Source organism: Alternaria viburni (assembly GCF_023758015.1).
Source record: "Alternaria viburni strain BMP 2772 chromosome Unknown scaffold_3, whole genome shotgun sequence".
In the NCBI taxonomy this organism is placed as follows: Eukaryota; Fungi; Ascomycota; class Dothideomycetes; order Pleosporales; family Pleosporaceae; genus Alternaria; species Alternaria viburni.
In genome coordinates this window covers 667212-688793 of record NW_026055772.1, presented here as the reverse complement: position 1 = coordinate 688793, position 21582 = coordinate 667212, and the positions used below count along the sequence as shown (strand labels likewise).

At 52.3% G+C, this 21582-nt stretch overlaps 8 protein-coding genes across 8 annotated transcripts; 2 read left to right on the top strand and 6 right to left on the bottom strand.

Annotated features, from left to right (window-relative positions):
• Positions 1 to 633: 633 nt before the first annotated feature.
• On the top strand, positions 634 to 1427 carry J4E79_001859 (uncharacterized protein; the record flags this gene model as incomplete). Its single annotated transcript, XM_049350764.1, has 3 exons — positions 634 to 801; positions 858 to 986; positions 1047 to 1427. The coding sequence occupies 3 exons, from the start codon at positions 634 to 636 to the stop codon at positions 1425 to 1427; spliced, it is 678 nt and encodes a 225-aa protein (XP_049214603.1).
• Positions 1428 to 4774: 3347 nt separating this feature from the next.
• J4E79_001858 (uncharacterized protein) lies at positions 4775 to 8057 on the bottom strand (the record flags this gene model as incomplete). Its single annotated transcript, XM_049350763.1, has 4 exons — positions 4775 to 5319; positions 5372 to 6670; positions 6719 to 7880; positions 7932 to 8057. The coding sequence occupies 4 exons, from the start codon at positions 8055 to 8057 to the stop codon at positions 4775 to 4777; spliced, it is 3132 nt and encodes a 1043-aa protein (XP_049214602.1).
• A 688-nt stretch (positions 8058 to 8745) lies between these two features.
• J4E79_001857 (uncharacterized protein) lies at positions 8746 to 9800 on the bottom strand (the record flags this gene model as incomplete). Its single annotated transcript, XM_049350762.1, has 3 exons — positions 8746 to 8814; positions 8883 to 9503; positions 9555 to 9800. The coding sequence occupies 3 exons, from the start codon at positions 9798 to 9800 to the stop codon at positions 8746 to 8748; spliced, it is 936 nt and encodes a 311-aa protein (XP_049214601.1).
• Positions 9801 to 10456: 656 nt separating this feature from the next.
• J4E79_001856 (uncharacterized protein) lies at positions 10457 to 11074 on the bottom strand (the record flags this gene model as incomplete). Its single annotated transcript, XM_049350761.1, has 1 exon — positions 10457 to 11074. The coding sequence occupies one exon, from the start codon at positions 11072 to 11074 to the stop codon at positions 10457 to 10459; it is 618 nt and encodes a 205-aa protein (XP_049214600.1).
• A 201-nt stretch (positions 11075 to 11275) lies between these two features.
• On the bottom strand, positions 11276 to 11898 carry J4E79_001855 (uncharacterized protein; the record flags this gene model as incomplete). Its single annotated transcript, XM_049350760.1, has 2 exons — positions 11276 to 11667; positions 11718 to 11898. The coding sequence occupies 2 exons, from the start codon at positions 11896 to 11898 to the stop codon at positions 11276 to 11278; spliced, it is 573 nt and encodes a 190-aa protein (XP_049214599.1).
• Positions 11899 to 13287: 1389 nt separating this feature from the next.
• On the bottom strand, positions 13288 to 15261 carry J4E79_001854 (uncharacterized protein; the record flags this gene model as incomplete). The annotated part of the gene is made up of 2 exons (XM_049350759.1): positions 13288 to 14937; positions 14989 to 15261. The coding sequence occupies 2 exons, from the start codon at positions 15259 to 15261 to the stop codon at positions 13288 to 13290; spliced, it is 1923 nt and encodes a 640-aa protein (XP_049214598.1).
• A 546-nt stretch (positions 15262 to 15807) lies between these two features.
• On the bottom strand, positions 15808 to 16609 carry J4E79_001853 (uncharacterized protein; the record flags this gene model as incomplete). The annotated part of the gene is made up of 2 exons (XM_049350758.1): positions 15808 to 15813; positions 15953 to 16609. The coding sequence occupies 2 exons, from the start codon at positions 16607 to 16609 to the stop codon at positions 15808 to 15810; spliced, it is 663 nt and encodes a 220-aa protein (XP_049214597.1).
• A 2233-nt stretch (positions 16610 to 18842) lies between these two features.
• Positions 18843 to 19067, top strand: J4E79_001852 (uncharacterized protein; the record flags this gene model as incomplete). The annotated part of the gene is made up of 1 exon (XM_049350757.1): positions 18843 to 19067. The coding sequence occupies one exon, from the start codon at positions 18843 to 18845 to the stop codon at positions 19065 to 19067; it is 225 nt and encodes a 74-aa protein (XP_049214596.1).
• Positions 19068 to 21582: the final 2515 nt, after the last annotated feature.

Sequence of the window (21582 nt, the reverse complement as noted above, 5' to 3'; positions counted from 1 at the left end):
ACATATCTGTAATGCGGATGGACGATGGATAGCTTAAGGAAATCCTACAGTCGACCAAGCTAGAAACAACAACGAAATCTCATCAAATTGCTCCACCTGTACCATTGTCCTGATGAAGAAGCCGCGATGTATCATCAAACTAATGCATGCACGGTTTATATGTTGAGCCAGACACTAGCAATGGTTCATATTGAGATATTACGGTAGCGACGGCCGTTGATAGCTGCACCCTTAGCCCCTACCAAGGCGTCATACATGTGTAGCCTGCTTTTCCTGAGGTGTCAAGACGCGTCGGAACCAAACTGGGACGCGTCGGCGCTAGTGGTAAGCGATCCCCGCATCGCGCATCCCTGCCCCACCAAACATCTGCAATCTGCATGCACGCTCGCTGCAAGCCAACACACGCATGCATCCGGCCCGAGACATACTTCAGATCTCTGTCTTGCATCCCGCTGCTCGTCGGGTGCCTGCCGATTGCTTACCTTCGATCTCATCACCCCGCCTTACCTCGATCTCGGTGCCGCCACGATACACGCGCGCCTGAGACACGGCAGACACGCGACTTACGTACCTGACCGATACGACCGTTGGCTTTCGAGAAAAGCAAAGGGTACATTTGTGTGGAACGGTACAATGGATATCGACGACCTTCTCGCGGAGGTCGCGGTCGACTCCACGCCAAGAGAGACACGCGATCTGCAGGAATTGACGCGGTGTTGGGTCGCGGAAAGGGTTGCGCCGGAGATATTACCGTGGCCTGAGGAACTTATGGAAAGGGTGTTGGAGCGGATTAGGAGACAGGTGAGCGCTCGGAAGACTGCAGCTTGCGCAACACGAGGTGCTAATGACGCAGCCAGATTGAACTTGTCGAAGACCAGACGGGTGACATGAACCCGAAGACGAATTTCAAGCTCATCATTATACAGACGGAGCTTGAGCGGTTCAAGTTCTTGGTTCGCAGTTTTCTGAGGGCGAGGATAAAAAAGGTATGGTCCTGTCCTGTCTTGTTGCCAATCTGTACAGCAATACTGACACCACGTTTGTAGATCGACGCACACCCTCTACACATCCAATCGTTACATGCGACGTCCCTGGAGACGCCCACCCCCCTCCTCTCCCCATCCGAACACCAATACCTGACGTCGCATCAAGCGCTCCTCTCCTCGCACTACACATCCTCCTTCCTCTCGCAGTTCCCGGCGTCGCTACAACGGCTCGATGACACCACGGGTGGCATAAGCATGATTGACAAGCCGGATGAGGACAAAGCGGTCTTCGTCAGGGCTTTGCGCGATGTGGGAGAGATATTCGTGGAAGGAACAGACCGCAGGTTTGAGATGAAGAGGGGGGACGTCTGGGTCGTGAGATGGAGTGCCGTAAGGGCTTGGTGTGTGGGGTGTGGTACGGGAGATGTTGAGTTGATATGAGGGGGCTTCTCGGATCAGAAGAGGAAGATACGGCAGCGACATGGCTTGCGATACGCGATGCCCTATTACACCGGAAGAAGCGAACAGCTAGGGCGTTAGAAGGCACTACAGAGCGCGAGCATACGCTGGGAGACGCCGCCTCTTCTAGATGTGGCTCTTGCCCTCCTGGTAATAAGGCGGTAGTGTTCAAGTACCCCAAGTGCTTTCGAGGGAAGCAGCTGGCACATCGTCATTGGTCAAGTCGACCGGCAAAAATCAAAGGTTCACGTACATTCCCATGTCACGATGATGATGATTATCGTCATCATCACCCTTGTTTCCCATGCATACTCTGTTCTGACATCTCTCGCACGAAAGCGACGACTCAACGTTCGTCTCCGTACATAACGCGAGTTCACATCGCTTCTGGTACTCAAAGTTTTTTTTCGAAGCGACAGGAAGGCACAGACTACGAAGTCGTTAGAACCGAGAGCTGGAAACAACACATGTAATTGTAAAAGAACTCTTTTGGTCAGCCTAGATTTCTCCTCTCCTCCATCACATCGATGCGAGAAGTTCGTTTTTGGTACTTGAAGTGAGTACTGTTCTGAGGAATGACTGATATCGCAACGATGGGTTTATATAGAAATCTAGGCACGCTAGTCGCAGACATGTTTCTTGCTGCCTGCGCTTTTATAGATACACTACGGGTGTGCTGGGTGTGGAGAGCACATGGCATGGTCTTTTGTTGTATTTTGGACGACAGGACAACATGAGGAATACGTAGGCTGGCTTTGAGACGCACGGAGAGAACGAACGACATAAGTCGTGCTGCTATGTTTTTCGCACGCATGTCTCTCTCCCTTCTCCACATCGGTTGTACAGCCTTAAGTTTTGGTATTGATTTGTAAATGTAAGTTGGGTTGAAGAGTTGTAAGGACGCAATGGATCTTTATATAAACACCCAATGACGCTAGTCGCAGACATTTTCATTTCGAGATCGGCCTTTGGAGGTATATATGTAGAACATGTATATGGGGAGAGCACATGGCTGGGTCTTGTACGCAATTTGGACGGCAGAACAGCATCAAATCCGTCCGTCGAGGTTTTGAGACACACAAAGACTGGAAGCCACATGTTACACATCTCGAAAGCGTGTTTTGTGTTGGTAGACACGTCTCTCTCCCTTCTCCACATGGCTGCGTACATGTTCTTTTTTGTTAACAAGTAGAGAGATGTTTGGTATTGGAAGATAGGTAGAAGCGAAGAACGAGGGTTTATATAGATGTCTGGATACGCTAGTCGCGCGCGTGACCCATCCGTCTTTGAGACTTCCAAGAGATACGACAGTCTTGCAGTGTGGCAAGGACATGTAATGAGCTGGGGGTGTTTTTAGGATTGTATCTGGAAGAGCGCGATTTTCGCAGAAGTAGCGGCTTTGGAAAGTGCATGGGGAGCTTTTTTTTCATGACATTGACCTCATTTCTTTTCTGCAATCCTTCGAATGGCTTTTGTGTCGATATTGCAGAACAAATTGGGCGTGTAAAGAGACTATGCGCGAGTTCTGTCGCAAGATTCTGATGACCAGAGCATTCGAAGTAACAGTTTGGATTGGTTATGGGTATCAGAGTGTTTGACGACCAACAACTACTTCTCATGTCTTGAGTCCGTTCCGATTTTGATACTGGCTTTGCAAACATACCTTGGATGTCCAGCGCTTTGAATCGAGAGGCGGAGAAGCACATTGTCTTCCGCTGACGGTGTTTTGGAGATCGGTGAAGCTGGTAGTGAGGAAGTGAGGAAGATAGAAAGTGTTGTAGCAAGGTACTTGTAGAGTTCCTGACTTCAGCTCATATTGCAAACCTCGGTGATATTACGGTATTCTCGTTTACTCTATGATACACATGGAAAGATCTTATTCAGGTTTTGATTGGGTAGCGTGGATATGTAGCCAAAGGTAGAGACCTCTGGATTGCTCCACACGAACATGGAGAGCCCCATAGCACCTCATACAAGAAAAACACTGAACAGGCCTGCAGACTATATTAACCTAAAACCTTGCAAAGTAGGTAGCCCAACGTCAACGTAGGCTCTAGGCTATTTAGTTTTTTCTTAGGTTGGCGTGATAGGACCTTTTAGAGAAGAACGAGGAAAACCATCGCGTTCTGCATCATCAATTTGAGTTTTTCAGATTTGCGCAAGTGTAGAAGAGAAGACCGGAGACGACGGAGAGATCTTCATTTATACTGCCAGCAGCTCGAACCGAGAAACATGTTGCGCTAATTATTGGGCTTCGATGCCATTGTTAGCGTTCCCGTTTGTCATCAGACATAAACGGTCCTTTTGGAATTTTCAGCGTCCTCACGGCGACTGAGCACGAAGTTACCAGTTCAGGAGAAGCTTCCAAACCGACATGTTGCTGTCGACAGTAATTTTGTTCCACGCAGAGCGAGCAATCTCATGGGTCTGTCTGTGCTGTGTTTTGATAGCGCGCAATAGAAGAAGGCTGTGAGGATTAGGTGATAATCGGCAAGAGAGTGAAGCTTTATACTGCTCAAGGCCCACCTCAACACATGAGTATGGTTTGTGTTATTTTCGGTCCAGTCGCGCACCGCACATCGAGAGCTTCATGTCCATTTTGTTTAGCTCAGTTGATAAGTGTCTCTCATCGACATGTTCCTGGAACTGTTTTGAAATTGTCCACAGTCTCCAGCGCAATCATAAGATAGCCATCTAGGTATTTTGGTGGCCAGAAAGCCAACAACATCAGTGCTTGAATCGCTGGTTTTGGTGTCTGACCAGTTGTGGTGGTATACAGAAAATGAATGTATCGAACACTCGATAGAATTTATGTCTACTGTGCACGAGCCCGAGAGCGCAAGACAGGTCATGCCGGTTGTTTAATGTGTTTTTGGCTTCCACATCGGCGATACATGGCAATCTCGTACCTCGTTTTGTGGACTTCGCAGGAGTGGACATAAGCAGCGATCTCATAAGTTTTTGGTTCCCAGGAAAACACATGTCCGTGGACAGACGATTTTTGTAGAAAACGTCAAGGAAGTAGAATTAGTGGAGGGTGGAGGAAGGGAGGAGATATGTGACTTTTATATGGCTAGGGGAGGCACGTGCAAGGTCGGGCTTTCGGTATGAGTTCCCGCGAGAGCATAGTTCGCACATGAGATGAAGCCTCCTTGTGGGGATGGCTGCATGCGCTCCCACTTCGGTGAGTATGTCGATATCCAGCGTGGAGTTCTCATATCTTCACTTTGAATTGGATGTAGTTACGCACCAAGCTCACCATTGATGTCAATAATTCTCATTGCGCGCTCTAACGCTTCTACACCACCATTCTATCCAACGCTCTATACTCAAACAACAGTACTATACCCCCCACCATACCCTCTCCGTCCCCTCCACCTAACATACCACTTCCTCCCCTCATCCGCCCAAAACACACAACTCGCGACCGCAACAAGATGCGCGAGATCGCCCAAACCCAGGGCCTCGGTCTGGAAAACGCTTTGCAGCGGCGGGAAGTAAATAACAGCCAGCTGTCCGAGCAAGCTGCCCGCGACAGCGTAATTAAACATCTTGTTGTCAAAGACACCAATCTCGCCTGCAAGAACGGATTTGCTGGAGGAGCGGCAGGTCAGCGCGTTGAACATGTCGAAGAGGACGAAGCAGGTAAAGGTCATGGTTGTGTCGCGGGCGGTGACGAGGTTGTCGGTGGACATTTCGAGGTAGTAGGTTGTCAGGGTGCCGAGCATGATGATGGTGGCGGATTGGAGGACGCGTTGGATGAGTGGGCGGGTTAGGACGCGGGCGTGGCGCGGGCGGGGAGGTAGCGCCATGACGGCTGGGTCGACGGGTTCTACACCGAGGGACTGTGCTGGTGGACCGTCCATAAGGATGTCTGGAGGTGATTGTTAGTAGATATCAATGGGAACGGGAGTAGAGAAGCTTACTGATCCACAGAATCTGCATGGCATTGAGCGGATTCTGGAAGCCGAGGAATGTGCTAAGGAGTACCAAGCTCAGTGCTGCCGCGCTGGTGCTGAGTTGGAAGGTGAGGAAGTTTTGGATGTTGTAGAAGATGCCCTTGCCCTCTTCGATCGCATTGAGGATAGTAGCAAAGTTGTCATCTGTCAGTATCATGTCTGCGGCCTCTTTAGCGACATCTGTGCCCAGTCGACCCATGGAGATACCGATATCTGCTTTCTTGAGTGCAGGCGCGTCGTTGACACCGTCGCCAGTCATTGCCACAACATCGCCTCGTGATTGTAGTGCTCGGACAATCTTCATCTTGTGCTCAGGACTAGTTCGCGCAAAGATCGAGGTTGTCGCAATAGCTTGTGCAAGCTCTTCCTCGCTCATGTGATCCAGTTCGTCACCACGAATGACGGAGCGTCCAAGTGCTGAGTTTGGCATAATTGGCATACCCAGACTCTTGCCGATGGCAACTGCGGTGGTTTCTGCATCTCCTGTGATCATGATAACCTTGACTTTGCCGGCCATGAGTCTCCGAATGGCTCTCTCTACACCCTTACGCGGCGGATCGTTCATGCCAACCAAGCCAGCGAACGCAAGACCACGGTACTGTTCATCATCTCCAAGTGCCGAGCTGGTGGATGGTGCAGGTGAGGCTGTACCACTGGCATTCCTCTTTTTCCCTTTGGATGCACCGCTTGCGAAGCCGAGCACACGTAAGCCTTCTTGCGCCATTGCATCGGCGGCCTTCATCGCTTCTTGCTTGCGTGCTTGATCCAGTGCCACCTCTTTCCCTTGTGCCGTTACATAAGTATCACAGCGGTCCAGAACCCGTTCCAGTGCGCCTTTGATGTATGCGTGTTCAGATCCAGGGGTGAGGTTGCCAGAATTACCGCCAACGACGACCCCCATCCACTTCCTCTCCGAGCTGAACGGTGTCTCGAACTTGCGTTCGCCGAGTCTTTCCCGGATGTCGTCTTCCCCAAAAGCGTCCATCAGGTCTAAGAGCGCGACATCGGTGGGTTGACCGACCCATCGGCTCTTGGCAGCTGTATTGTCGTCGCCTCCTAGAGTCGAAGAAAGTACCGCTGCCGTGGACGCCGAGGCTGCCTGGTCACTCAACAAGCGCGCATTGTTGACAATGTTGCCAATTCGTAGTATGTTACGGGTCGGCGAATCGAGGTCTGTGGAGTCGTGCTTCGTCTTTACGTCGATCGGTGCTGCTTCGTCAAAATGCCATATCTTCGTAACGGTCATATGATTCGTGGTCAACGTGCCTGGTCCAAGTTAGTAAATGTCACATGCGCGAAGAACGGTTGACTCACCCGTCTTGTCAGTACACACGACATTGACAGAAGCCAGCGTCTCAACACTAGGTAGCCGTCGAACAATGGCGTCGCGTTTGGACATTCTCAGCACACCCAGCGCAAGCGTGACAGTAACAATAATCGGCAGTCCTTCGGGGATAGCGGCAACAGCGAGTGAGACGGCGATCTGGAAGACCTCGATGAACTTCCACCCGCGCCACAGCCCTACCAGACCAATTAAGGCAATGACTCCAAAAGACATGTAACTCAGATCCTTGCCCAGACGGTCCATGGAAAGTTGTAGAGGCGTCCGCGGGCTTTCGATTTGCTGCAGAGATGCAGAAATGGCACCAAACTCCGTGTTGCCTCCTGTACCGACGACGATTCCTTGTCCGTAACCCGATCTAACCAATGTACCCATGAAAGCAATGTTCTTCTGGTCATTCAGTCGTATATCAGCGCCGACCGTTCCTGCGGCTTCGGACGCGTAGAAAGGTGAAGATGGCCGTTGCAAGCCCGGCGGGGGTGTGATGGTGTCTGGCGACTTGGAGACAGGCTCGTTCTCTCCGGTGAGGTTCGACTCGTCGATGCTGAGGTCTGCGGCGTGCGTGATGCGAATGTCGGCGGGTATGCGGTCTCCCGTGTGGAAGAGGACGAGGTCGCCAGGTACCAACAACGTCGCAGATATGGTAGTAGACTTCCGCTCCGCAGCTGACAGGGCCGAAGTGGTGTCCTTTAGATTCTCCAGCTCGACGTCGTCAGGTGCCGTGCCATTCGGTATGCGACCGTTCCGTGGTTGCTCGACCCCAGCGCGAATGATGTGTGCCGAATGCGGAACCAGCTGGTTCAGCGCCTCAATTGACTTTTCCGAGCGGTATTCCTGCACGAAGCCCACTGTCACCACGATGGTCACAGCCACTGCAATGCTCACAGCATCATCCAAGTTGCCCAGTATGAGGGATACAGCAGCGGACCCGAGCAGCAGCAAGATCAGCGTCTCCTTGAATTGCTTGAGGAAGCGCAGCCAGAGCGGTTCGGGCTCTTCGTGGGGGAGTTCGTTGAGGCCGTGGGTGTGGATGCGCGCCGAGGCGTCCGAGGCAGAGAGGCCATGTGTAATCGACGTCGAGAGCTTGTGGGCCGTGTCCTGAGCCGAGAGGAGGGAATGGGCGGATGTTATTGACTATTCACACGTGTCAGCGGCGTGTCCAAAACTCGGGAGCGCATGGCGTACTGAGGGCGTGGTGCTGCGCTTGATGGCTTCTGGCGGCTGCAGCATGGGCGAAGAGGGCCGCGAAGACTTGGAGGGCAGGCCCGCGGCATTGTAGAGGGGCAATGAGGACGTGGATGCTTTTGACATGTTGGCATGGCCAGGAGTCGACTGTTGCGCCGCCGTCCAACGTGGCCTATCCGTCCAGAGCTAGCGTCGGAAAAGATGCGCGTCGCCGTGGATTATCGCATTGGTGCTAGTAGTAATAATGCGTCTTTGATTGGCGAGCGGGACGAGACAAGGAAATGGCGAGTCGACTGCGGGTTGTCGTTGGGGATGGTGTTGCTCAATGTCGATGGTGGACCAAAACGTCAAAGCACCGGTACTCTCGAGCAGGGGTCTCCATCGAGCGTCTGGTCACCACTTTCACACCAACTACTGTTTGACTTCACAGCACTAAACCCATCTGACGACGTGTTCCGTTTTGAAACACTCAATGTAGCCTCTATTTGTAGCTTAGCGTTGTGTTGCCTACCATGTGTCGGCTTCTCGCAGCGTCGAGTGACGCCTTGGCAGGTACATGTCCGCTGCACGCTCAAGTGATGGCGCGCTTTTCCGTGGCTCTGCGTGTGATGTCATACACCAGCCTCTCTCAAACTCTACACCTGTGGCTGAAGCCTGCGCAGTTTCCTCATCTTCATCTTGTAGAACTTGGATTTACTTTGATTAAACGCTACTCGAGTAATAATACACCTTCCCTTCGAATAACCGCCGAGCAGTCCGCGAGACAACGCACCTATCGACAAAAGCAAACGATTCCGAGCTGGTTGCCAGAACATCAACCTTGATCGAACCGCTCGAATGCGAAAGACAGACTCTCCGCTGGCTCGGTAGAAGATCCGAAGAACTACCATCAGAGTCTGAGCAGGGACTCGGTGTCCGCTCAGGTGAAGACGACTGCCAGGAGGAATGTACCTTGCCGCCGGATGCAAGTCCGTGGGCGACGGTACCTTCTATGCACACTGCCGACGCCAAGCATGCCGCACCTGTGAGTTGCAGGCTCGGGTGGGGTTTGCCCATACTGAAAGCTTGGACATGAATGTCCGGCGTGCCTTCCCGGCTATGGTCATCTGGCTGAGGAGATGAGATGATGGCCAGCTTCGGTGTACCACGGACCTTTGCAGCAGCGTCTACATCAGAAGCAAGACCCATCAAAACAGCGCCAGTACATCGTATTGACTCCATATCCTTGAGGTAGACGGCGGTGTCTTTGCTCCCTCTCCTTAGATTTGGCGGTAATGTTCGTTCGTCGACTAGGATGAAAGGATTCGCTGCGTCTATCAACGTCGCCTTGACCGAGAAGCGATTGCCGTCTTGTCCTTTCACATGAATAGTATCACATCGTCTCCCCGTAGGAAAGAGAGTTCCGGTCATGCTCCCGGCAGGATCCACAAAGGCCACTTTTACTTCGCTTCCGGTTCCCTTGACGCCTGGTATCGCGTAGTCTCCGTCTTCATCGAACGATCCGTCCTCGTTTACTTGAACGGTATCGACGATGAGCCGCGAAGTGTTCGTATTGAAGATCCGTACATCGAGCTGAAGAAGAATGAGTATCCCATCCGTCTCAATTACAACAGGAGGACTTACCGTCTTCTCTCCGGGGCTTGCACGCACTAGTCCCTCTTGTAGCGCAAATGGTCCAACACCAGCGCACATGTTTCCACAGTTCCCGCTGAAATCGACCGCCTCCTGACCCACTGCTACTTGTACAAAAGTGTAATCGATATCAACGCCCATTCGTGATGATGGCGAAACAACTGCAACCTTGGAAGTCGTTGAAGTCGCCCCTCCTACGCCGTCAATCTGTCGAGCGTCTGAGCCTTGAGAGCCCATGGCGGCAAGTAATGGGCCGGCCCACGCTGATTGGGAAGATGGCAAGTCGTGACGATGGATGAAGAGACCTTTTGAAGTACCAGCACGCATCAAAACGGCTGGTAGGCTGTGTCGCACTCTTTTCGGGGCGCTTTCGTGTGCCATTGGGAGTTCAGGTATGCGGATCGGTGAGATGTGTGAGACAGTCGAGGCGTGTGCCTTTTGGAGAGTAGATGGTTTGAGAAGTGTGCGGAGCATCTATAGAGGATGATGCTGCGGTTCAAGGTGATGAAGTTGATGAAGTTGGTGCTTCGTTTCTAGCTTGAAATGTGTCATCATATCCGGCGGTGCAGTTCTCTATATATGTCTTCATTCCAAAAAATGTTCGGGTAGAAACGACCAGGAGTACGGGCCGCAGTGTATTCGACGGGTAGGCATGAAACTCTACCCGTTAGCGCGTTAGATGCCGTGGGATCTTACATGGGCTGCGAAAAGCCTAGCCGCGGTAAAACCTCGGCTTTCTTCCCGCGGGACTTGATGCCCCACAGGATCCAACGCAATGACAGGAAGAGCATCTTCTTGTGCGCGCTCGTCTCGTGATGATCCGATAACAATGACAATGACTTTGGATGGTACTTTTGGTGACAGGAAGAGCCTCATGTCGCCATACCCATCTCTTACATGTCCCAATTCATGGCTGGGAATTGATCAAGCTCTGATCCGTTGAAACCGTAAAGGAGATCATCCACCGAAAATGGTTGCTCACTGAAGGGTTGTTGTTGGTCCTGATACGCCCAGTTACCAGAGTTTCCGTAGGGCATGTTTGCCGTCTCCATGGTATTGTACGCCGACGGCGGCACTCCAGGTACAGCAATGTCGGAGGTTGGGTCCATTGAACCCGGCTGCGCTGCATGCGACGAGTCCTGCTCTCGAACAAAACTCTGGATGATGCCATCGATGTCGAAACTTTGCAAGCTTGGTTCGCGATCCATCGATCTGCTCAACGAAACATCTGGTGTGCTCTCGTGATTATCCTCGCCACCACTGCCGATATGTGTGTCGTTCAGGTCAGGCGCAACAACACTCAGTCTCTTCATCAGGCTCTGGATAATGGCATTGGCGCGTCGTACAGCCCAATTCGTCTCTTGGTTCTCGCGGAAAACGGCTAAGCAAGTCTCTAGGCTCTTGTGGGCTTGGGAGCCCGCGCCACGCTTCGCCGCAATACGGGCATGCACAGTGGCAGCAACATAAGTCGCATAAGAAATCAGATAGGGAGCTCTCCGCACACTGAACATTTTGTCGTATGCTCTCAAAAGCTGTACGATAGCATCCGCCGCAGTGGCGCACGCCATAAACGAGTTCACGGAGATGGCGCGTGATGTATTATAGAGATGCCCATCTGCGACGAAGGGTCGGTGCAAGAGAATCGTGAGAACATGGTACAAGGCGCTAGTGTTGTTTTAGTACATCCGTGGCGTGTGCAGCGTTATAATCACTTACTGTAAGCTTAGGACATGCGGAGGAGGTGTCGCCGCTACTTCCGCTACATCTACCGTGAGGTGTTCGGGCAGAAGCCCACGCCATGTTAACAGCTTTTGATGTATGCTCTCCAACTTGGTGGACAGCTCTGTAGGGCTTACGTCGAAGCTTCTTTCGGTATAGATGGTGCTGAGTATGTCGCTCAGAATAACCGAGAGCTGGCAAAGGTGTCGAAACGTGGAGATACTGTAAGCCGGCGAACCTAGATAGACGGCGTCTGGTTGCGTGGAATAGGAAAAGGGCGTCCAATGCTCAAGTTCTTCGTAGGTGTCGAGAAATTTGGTGGGTACGAGTGTCTCTGTCATGCTCACTGGGCGACCTTGATAGAGGCTTTGGATCTTGTCGACGACTGCGCTTTTGGTTAGTGTGATAGTTGAGCATCATGAATACTGTACCTACCAAATGCTGCCCAGAAAACGCGACGTCGGATCTCATGATCCTCATCAGAAAGCTTACGATACCCTGCAAATTCAGGCTTATCAACGTGAAGACCAAGGTCAACGATCATGCGAAACGCCAACCCAGCGTACAGCCAGGCAGCACTGCGCTCATCGCCAAGAGCAAACAACGAGTTGGTCATAACTAGCAACGCTTGAATTGTTGTGATTTCGCTCTTGTCCAAAGCGCCTCCCAGAAGTTCTCTCACTCTTTCACGAAATTGCCAACCAGCAGTGCGGACATCGTCTGCTACACGGCGAACTTCGTGCCGTGGGCTGAACTTACTTGCGCCGAAGTAGATGGCATTCAAGAGAAGTTTGGAGAAGTACGGACCGCCGCATGCCATGTCACGCATGAAGGCTGGGCGATAGGTAGTAAGGAAAGAATGGTGTTGCCGGTTCCAGTGTAATGATAACAAGTGCATGCCAAGTTCAGGTTCGACGCCGTCGAAATCGAGTTTCATAAGTCGAAAGTTGACCGTCTCTAGTTGTCTCTGACGGGCAGCTTCAGCAACAAGACCTTTCTCTATCCATTCATCCGACATCTGGGGTCGTACTTCCGCAGCATATCGATCATTTGTGCCTTCGTCAAATAAAGTGCTTGTGCGTCCATGGTAACTAGAGGAGCCATTGGGAGCGACAACAATGCGCGACACGCTTTGAGGTGTAGTTGCAGGGGTCTGTCCAACAGGCGCAGAAGCAGCGATCGATGGTGTTGACTCTGATGTCCTGTCTGATGCTCTTTCGGATGTTCTTTCTGCTCGCGGCGTCTTGCGCGGACGACTGGTAGCATGTTGTACGTCATCTATGGATATAGGCTCGTAATGACAAGTTGTATCATGCGTTTTGCAACTTGCGCAGATTGGCTGTTCAGCACTGCATTTGATCTGCCAGCCTCAGTATGCAGTTCCTCGACGATGATATGCAGGCGCCCAGTAACGAACCTTCCTCCGCCGACAGAACGTACACGCCTCGGCAGCCCTTTTGCGCGTGCGGCCTGTCGCCCCTGCATTCGTAGGCATCGCAGTGTGCGATGGCTAGCACGACGGGAATTTTGGAGGGTGATGTCGTCGCCGGAGTTCAGAGAGGCTAGTAGGTGCAAAGGGCAAGGCCGCGAAGACGCAGTTGCCGACCTCGGGATAATCTGCCGCAGCGCACCTGCCTCAAGTTGGACAGCCCACCTTTTTCCGAGCAACACACCAACACAATGCACATTTCCTCCAAGTCATTGACTTCAGTCAAATGATCAATCGTGAAGTCATGACGTTTCAAGCATCACTTGAAGAAGGATATTCCGATCCGTGAAGGTAGTACTGAATTCATTCCGTCTTCCAAAACTAGTGTAACTATCCTAATACAATCATACAAGGGACCAACTTCCCACAAACACCATACCTCACAAAAACACCAAAACACCAGTCAAAGTCCGTCTCCGACGTGAAAAGAGTCATACATGAAAAGGGTATCCAGCCAACACCGACAGATGATACCAAGCCCCAAAGAAGGTCGGAGAAACACAGATTGTTGAACTTTTAGGCAGATACAGACACCTCAGGTGGTCCCTGGAACATGGCCTCAGCGGGCGCGTCGGGATCTCCTGTAGGTGCTGCTTGAGCCTGGGATGCCAGCTCGCCACTAGCACCAGTCTCTGCCCATTGTCCCCAAAGGCCACGCTTAGCGCGAATGCGTAGAGGGCCACCAACCTCGTTAGCTGGCTGCTCAACTTTGATGGCATCCTTGGTCGCCAGTACCAGCATTTCAAAGAACATCTTCGTCGCGTCTGTTCGTGATGTGCGGGCCTCTGGGAAGGCATCTTGGAAAACGATGCTGGTCTTCTGTCGTACCGACTCGCTCTCTTCAGCTTCGGGTCCAAACTGTTCTCGCAAGAAATGGACAGCGTGCTTTGTGCCTAGCGATACGGGCCCGGCTTCGTCGGGATGGACGAGCGGCGCGGTTGTGTCGTCGAAGTTGTCTGGAACAGGCGAGAAAATGTCCTCTTCGTCATCACCAACCTGTTGGAAACCAGGGTCATCGGGAAGTTGAACGATATCGTCGGATCCCGCAAGCGTGGGGTCGTTGTCGCCACCAAGGCCAAGGTCACCGCCTCCCAAAGTCGGCTCATCCTGCTCAAATTCCAGCTGCAATTGTGGCGTCTTCTCTCCTTCGGCTGCGGCCTCGTCTTCGGTAGCGTCATTGTCGGCAATTGCACCGCCACGCTTGCGCTTCTGGGCTGGGCGTGAGACAACTTCTAGGGAAAGGATACCTCGAAGCTCTGGAGCCCATCCTTGGCTTCGTCCGTCGCCCAGTATGCTTGAGATAAACCCTCCGGACTTTTGCATGTTCATCAAAGCCATCAGAAGAGGGTCGCGAGGCAGGAATGATGCAGGCTTGAGGATCTTCTCGCGGTTGTTCTGTTGCTCCCTCAACTGGTGACTTGAGATCATAGTTTCAGCATCAGCTGCAATGACCCTCCTGCGCTTGGCGCGGGCTTGATGAATTGATTCTTCCTCTTCCTGCTCTGGCTCTGGCTCAAACACGGTGACGTTCTGTTCGGCAACCTCCTGTTCAAGACGTGTGGCCTCCTCCTCTCCCAACTCGGAGAGCGGTGACTCTTCACGTTGTCGTACAGGGAAGTCGCCGGCGATAGAGCCTGCAGGAAGTTCGGTGTCCATGTCCATACCGCCCATCGTAATATCCAGGTCATCGTCCAGATTGAGTTCATGGCCGCGTGCGAGTTCAGTGGGAGGATCTTCGCCAAGGTCGATGCCGAGATCATCGTCATCCACTATCATGTCTTTGCCTAGACCGGTAAACTCTTCGGACCGACGGCGTTCCAAAGGTGCGTTACGGCCAACTTCAATGCTGGTACCCTCGTCGTAGGCGGCTGTCGGCTCCAAGTCATCATCCTCTCCGATGTCCAAGTTCAAGTCGTCATCCGGCAATTCCATGGGCTCTCCGCGCGCCTGCTCAATGCTGCCGGAAAGGAACTGGCTGTTGTCCCAATCGGGGACTGTGGTGTTGCCGAGGTTGAGGCTGCCGCTAAGAGGCTGGGAGAGAAGGAAAGAAGGGTCGGGCATGGGAGCCAACAGATCGAGATCGGTGATCTGATCCTGTAGCATGAGGTTTGTGGGATTGGCGACGTGAGTCTGGGCGGGCGCATCGATGTTTCCGGGACGGAAGGCCTGCACAAGGGTCAGACGTGGTCATGTCACGCAGTCAGACTTGGAACCTACCATCCTGATCTTCCACAGCGCTTCCTGACAGTCATCCTGGAGGTAGTTGACCTTCTTGTTGTAGATGCGAACCTCACCGAGGAGCAACTGCGCGTTCAACCGCAATGCAAGCGGACCGCCAGCGGCCACCTCAGGTCGGATGATGACCTCGCAACTCTCTGGGATCTTGTGCTGCAGCACCTGGGCCTTGGTGAGCTTCTTCTGTTGATTCGAGGCAAGCCAAACTTGCGCAAGCGCGCCCTGCTTGAATAGGAGGTCCTCTGGAAGAAACATGGTGGTGGTTGGGTAGATCGGTTTGTGGGCGGGGTGGTGGAGGAGTCGCGCTGTTGTTTACGTCGACGCGTCGCGGCCAAGTCGATGCGCGTGGCGTGAAAGCGCGCCGACAATGTCAAAATTGGAGCCCCGAAGTGCGCGCAGATGCAGCAATGGCAGTGATGGTCAAAAATGGTTGAGCGACGATGGTGTTGCGGATGCGCTCGGTCGTGGAAGGATGAATGAGGCTGGTTAGGGCTGGCTGGGATTAGATGGCAAACACGACAGCCCTCGCTTAGTCATAGGCCTGTCGCAAGACCAAGCCCAACTTCACCTTCCACGCACGTCATCTTCCATTCCATGCTGCCCAGGTACTTTCACGATACAACAAGTTGCTACATACTTCGGTAGACGATGGACACACATATTCTGGCCTTGTACACATTAGAGGCAACAACTTTTCCTGCAACTTGGACAATTGACTCAGTCAACTGTTTCATTACGCAGACTTGACTTCATATGGAAGTCTCAGCAACTACTAGGTATCTCAGATCCGCCGACTCCACCTCAATCCTGGACTGCTCGCTTCCACATATCTCACATCGACCTTCCTCCCTCTGGCGGCAAACCCCTCCCTAAGCCACACCACCAACCGCTCAATCAACGGCGCACAGTCCACCAAAACGTTCTGCATACAGTGCCGATCACTTACCCTGATCCTAGGCCAAGCCTCGATCGTCAACGTCTGCAAACTCTCTACCTCCAGGAGATCTGCCAACTGGTAAACCGCAATGACATCTCCTAGCTCTCTGATGCGCGTTTGATCGAATGTCCATAGATCAAAAGTCCCTAGCGTTGTAGGAGGGATAACAACATCCTCGGCCCAGTTACATGAGTCAATAGTCATGTACCCAACTTCGAACTTCAATGCGACTTGCGTCAGCCCTGTACATCGCTTCATGAGCTCGATGTAAGTGTTGTTAGTCCCAGCAATTGGTTGGTAGCGGCCAAAGAGTTGGAAATCGAGTTTACGAATTGCGGCAAAGCCTTGGTCGTTCTCGCCTAGACTTTCCAGGAACATCGTGAATCGCACTACTTGCTCCGGGTAGATGAGGTAGAACTCGGTCGTCCGTAGGAGATACAGGGATACATCGACGCGCGTGGCTTGGTTCACGCGACAGAGTTGTTCGAGCCACTGGAGGTAGAAAGGGTCGCCTCCACGCCGGGTGTCTACGGGGCCGAAGTTCAAGGGCTGAGACTGAGAAGTAAGGTCCTCTGGGAGTATCGCATGACGGTAGATGATCTCGCGGAGCTCAAGTGGCAATGTTGGAAACACAATCGTGGACGGTGCAGAATTAGTTGGGTTCATTTTGTTCATTTTGCTTTGCGGACAAGGTAGGTGGATGTAGTTGAGGATTTTGTTTGTTTCACGCACAAATTTGACGTTGGCGAGAACAGAGGAAGACATGTCTCGCAGGTAGAACAAAGTGGTACATCAACACTGCTGTTTTCGTGAAGAGCACTGCTTCGTTGCATCAGCACGCAATGCAACCAAATTGAAGCAGCCACTCCTTCTATTATGCACTCAACTTGTGCCTGCACGCGCATGTCAATGAGTTTATTATCGACGGGCCATGTAAGCGTCAAGAAACTGACGAATTCCGGATATCTCCGTGATATCAACATTGCCGTTGACTGTGTGAACGAGCAGTGCTAGATGTGCACCTTGTCTTCGAATCCGCAAGCAGATAAATTAATCGCGCAAAAAAGTGACGCTCAGTGTCGAGTTTATTGAATGGGATTACATTGGATGGAGCGGAAGCTGGAATTGATGGCAGAGCGGCAGAAGACCGAGAAAGGAAATGAGGTGACGGTCGGCTGGAAACCTCCAATCGCTCTCAGCATAACCATGCATGACTGACTTCTGCTGCGACTTACTTCAGCATGCTGCCTGGATCTATCATGTTTCATAATGTTCAGTAAACAGTGGACTTCTGGTCCCTGTGGTCCTTGAAGTACGATAAGCGATGGATCCGCCCGCTGATCATCAAACCCACTGACACCCACAAGGCTGGAAGGCGGAATTCGGGGTGCAGCGTTGCCCGCAGGTAAAATTGTTGAGACCCGATTGCGTTTGGCCGTGCGACGGGTGCGGATGCACCGGACGGTTTGATTAACGGTCGCAGATCGGGCGTCCGGAGCAAACCCACTGCGAACCACTCGCATCTAGTTCTCGCACGAGGTCGAAACTTCGACCGGTTTCGCAGTAACAGCAATTCGCATCTTCTGAGATCAGGCCAGATCTCGTGGAGAAATCTTTCGCCGTGAGACCATATCGATCTCGCGCATGTAGGAGTGCCGATCTTCATAAAAACGAACAAAGTCTCGAACGCGCACTCCGGCCTCCACTTCAGCCATCTTCTGATATCAGGTACGCTATCTTATCGGTGTCGCGACTCGCGAGCTTACGCCCGCACTTGTTTCCGGTGTCGAGCGGGCCGGCTTATCATGTTCTGAGGCAGCAGTGCCAGGACCACATGGCACACATGCGCCATGATTACTGCCTCACGTAGGGTACGACTGCAGCACCACGTAATCGAAGAGGGCTGAAGTGCGACAGGCTAACGCCATGTGTGGATTCTCTGGAGTGGCTTTCTTGGGTCTTGGTGCTGACGAGTGCACGGATGAAGTGGCCGTGCAAGTCTTGGACTCGTTGCCCACTTTAAGCCGCTTTCCAGAATTTGTTTGAAACGAGGTTCTACTGTGCCTGTCCCTGTAAAGTCAACTTGGCTGTTTGAATGATTAGTCGTGTGTCCACATGGATGCGAATTCGTGCAACAACCTGCTGGTGGTCGCCTGAACAACCGCCGTGGTGGCTGAGCGTCACCGAGTACGTATGAGGTATGCAGGCGACTGCGAAGTGCCGGAATGGACGGGAGAGCGAAAAATCAAGGTTTTGGCGCTAACTTGGGCGATGAACAACCAGGGCAGGGTCTCGTGCATGCGTAAGAGGAGACCCTGGCCATTGAGTAAGAGCGCACTGACCGCCGACATTCTGGCCTCGGGTCTCTCCACTGTATAATCTACCATGACACACACATCTTCTGGACGCGTCAACTGTCATAAGAAGTTGCGGCCTCCATCGTCACAGCTGATCTTCCACCTATCTCTTCCAAGTTTTTGAAACCTGTCAGCCATCTGTCTAATCTGCGCTTCATAGCTATAAGCCACGCATCGTGCATCTGCAGAACTTGGGCATCTTCACATTAACTCCATTCGGCACTCCATCACACTATTATTGGACCCATCCGCACGCTACCAAGACACGCCAACGGACCCCATCGATTACGGCTACTTTAACGCCCGAATACGCAATTACTACCCTGCATATCTTGCATTTGCTGGCTACATCATCGGGCATTCACAACCCACCAGCGCATATATTACGAAGTCTGCCCTCGGCTTCAGGATTATCTAAATCCAGCACACTACAAAGTCTCTCGATCACAAGTCGCACACAGCTACACCACCACAACCACTATCCCTTTACTACTCAACGACAACAACCAACATCCAACCAACCTCAACAACACGAATCCACAATGTTCTCTTGCGCCAACTACGAGCGAGGATGCCGGGGTCGCTGCAACCGCATGAACGGACGATGCGATAGCTGCCACACACTCAACCTCCAAGTCCGCAGCAACAGCGCCTCATCCACATCATCCACCAACGGCCTACCATCAGCAGCCTACTCAGCCATGACCAACTCATTCGCATCGCTGTCACAACTCAACTCTCAATCATCGTCGACAAGGGCGCAATAATCGCCGGGCCCTAGGCGTTCACCCTCATGACATTCGACGAATCATTCAAACATCAGCGACTTAGCGGCACAGTGTGCAGGCAACACTCTTCAGCTTCGACTTTGCGATTTGGGAAACTTTTATTGGAGCACATCGGTTCAGCATTTACACGGAGCGATCTTTTCTTTCAGTTGTATGATATACCATTTTCATTTTTTCATGTCTTTGGAGGACCACTGCAGGCGTTTGGCAGGGCATGCAAGAGGCGGAGCGCTAGGCAGAGTTTCCCTCGGAGGACTTGACAAACTCCCACCACCACAACAATCAAACCCAAATTACCTCACCTGCATCTCCCCATGCACTCGTGATTCTTTCCATGCGCAGAGCACCCTGTCGGCAACACACCTGCCACAACACGTAAGACAAGACTTTCTCTTAGCCCCACAGTCGTGTCTAGATCTCACCCTCATCCATCCGCCCATCACGCAAAACCCACAACCACGAGCCTTCACGCTTCAAGGCCCGATCCCTTGCTCTCCTTTCACGGCAATCACGGGTCCATATTTCCGTACAAAACGTCGCTCTATTTCCTTATTCCCTATAGCCTCTATACAGAATACGTCCGTGATGTCCCGTAGCTGGGGGACGCAGGCTAAAGAGCCCACTCTTTGTAGGAATCCAGACCACCGGCGCACGGAGTAGTAGGCAGGGCCTAGAAGTCGGTATCGATCGAGCGTTGTGCTGGGGATCGGCTCGCTTGGACGGGCAGGTGGTGCAGCGCGCCTTTGGTGGCCGCTGCACTGTGACGTCAGTCGCACTTCCCACCACGTCCTGCTTCGTTTCTCGCATGTGCGTTTCAGCTCCGAGGCAAGCGGGTCCTCCACGGAGTCCACTCGTAGGCGCGGAGAGGCTGCGAGAGGCTTCTTTTCGGTGCTGTCATGTCGTTTTCTTTTGATTAAACTTTGACAGCGTCTGCTTTCCGACATGCTGCCGCGGGAACCAACCTCGCACAACGAAAGGTCTGGACCTCAGGTGACGGCAAAATGGTGCCGAGGCCAATAGACTCGTGCATGGTGGTTGTGATGCATGGCATTTTCGCATTCCCATGCCCGGGTTCATGCATTTGTGCCCATTGTTTCGCCGAAGGCTGCATCAAACAGCCGTAAAGTGTGTTGTTGTTGTCGCTGTTGTTGCCCAGGTGTAGTCGCGCCGATGTTTGCATGCGCCTTGCTGCAGTTACACCACCCCCAGCACTTCTACAGGGCATCAATGTTGGCTCTTGCGGAACCCAACATGCGACGTCCTCGATCTTACTGCTCGCCAAACCTGGCGCATGTCAAAGCTGCATCGTGGACGTCGAAGCTATGATGTTGATCAACAAAATCCTTCGCGCCCAATTTTAGCATCGTGATCGTGACAGCGATGGAGCTTCCACTTGCACTTCCTTTTGCTCTCGTCCTTTGACAGCCTATCGGAGTCGATGACCCGAGGCTCGGACCTTGACTACCGGCACTCGACAAGTGCGGTTACAAGCGAGTGCGAAGAAAGATGTTAGTGCCATCGACTCGAGGGTCCATAAAACCAGTGAGTTGCTAGCTGAGCATAAGCGCGAGACGTGGCTTTTCGGGAAGGAAAGACGCTTGTTTTCCTACGTCATGCCGTTGGAAAAGCTGAACTGTCTCCACCATCGTGAGAAGTCTGGAACTTCAGACTCGGTCGTGCCGGTGTTCTACCTACGGTTTGTGAAGTTCTTCTATCAATGAAGTCTTCAGTCTAGGTATTCACATTCCACCTCGGGCTGTCTGGGTAGGCACCCATCTGAGGAAGGAGCAGGTGTCATCGAACACAATGTCCACGCTACCATCCACCTGATCTACTTCAATGAAGATGAGTGATCACTTTCCAGTCCGCACATTTAACAATCATCTTGTCTTCACGCGCAACAATTCCGGGTTTCACTCGGTGAAGCAGCTGCGTAATCACTTCATTCAAGCCACCAACTAGCAAAGCCTCAACGACCGTTGGGATACTCACCTATAGAACCCGCGCACAACGTAGTACAAAACACCTGAGTCACACCTCCTCGTGTCAACAAACACCAACTATTCTTGAGAGTATGACTCCCCAGAATATCCCCGCTGACAAAATCTCTCAAGAACTACCGATATCGCTACCCGGGCCGGAAAGGCGTCACGTGGAAGCGCGACAGTAGGACAAGTGAGCTGAATAGGGTATGCATGACGAGCTGGATAAGCCGCATAACACTAGTCGTTGCAATATCGAACGATGCAGCTTATACAGCTACGCAGTAACACGGTCCGATGAACCTATGGCTGCCCAGCGATGTGCTTACTCAACCACGTCTTGTGGTGGGGGAGTGATTGTTTCTAGAAGGAGGAGGCTCGAGGTGCATGCAGCCCTACCCGTGTGAGGAAAGCTTAGTTGGCTGTGAGTGTAAGGCATAGGCTCGTGATGAAAGGACTAGTAGTAGCCTGGTGCACGTAGAGGTTTGCGGTGGGATGAACATCATGCACGT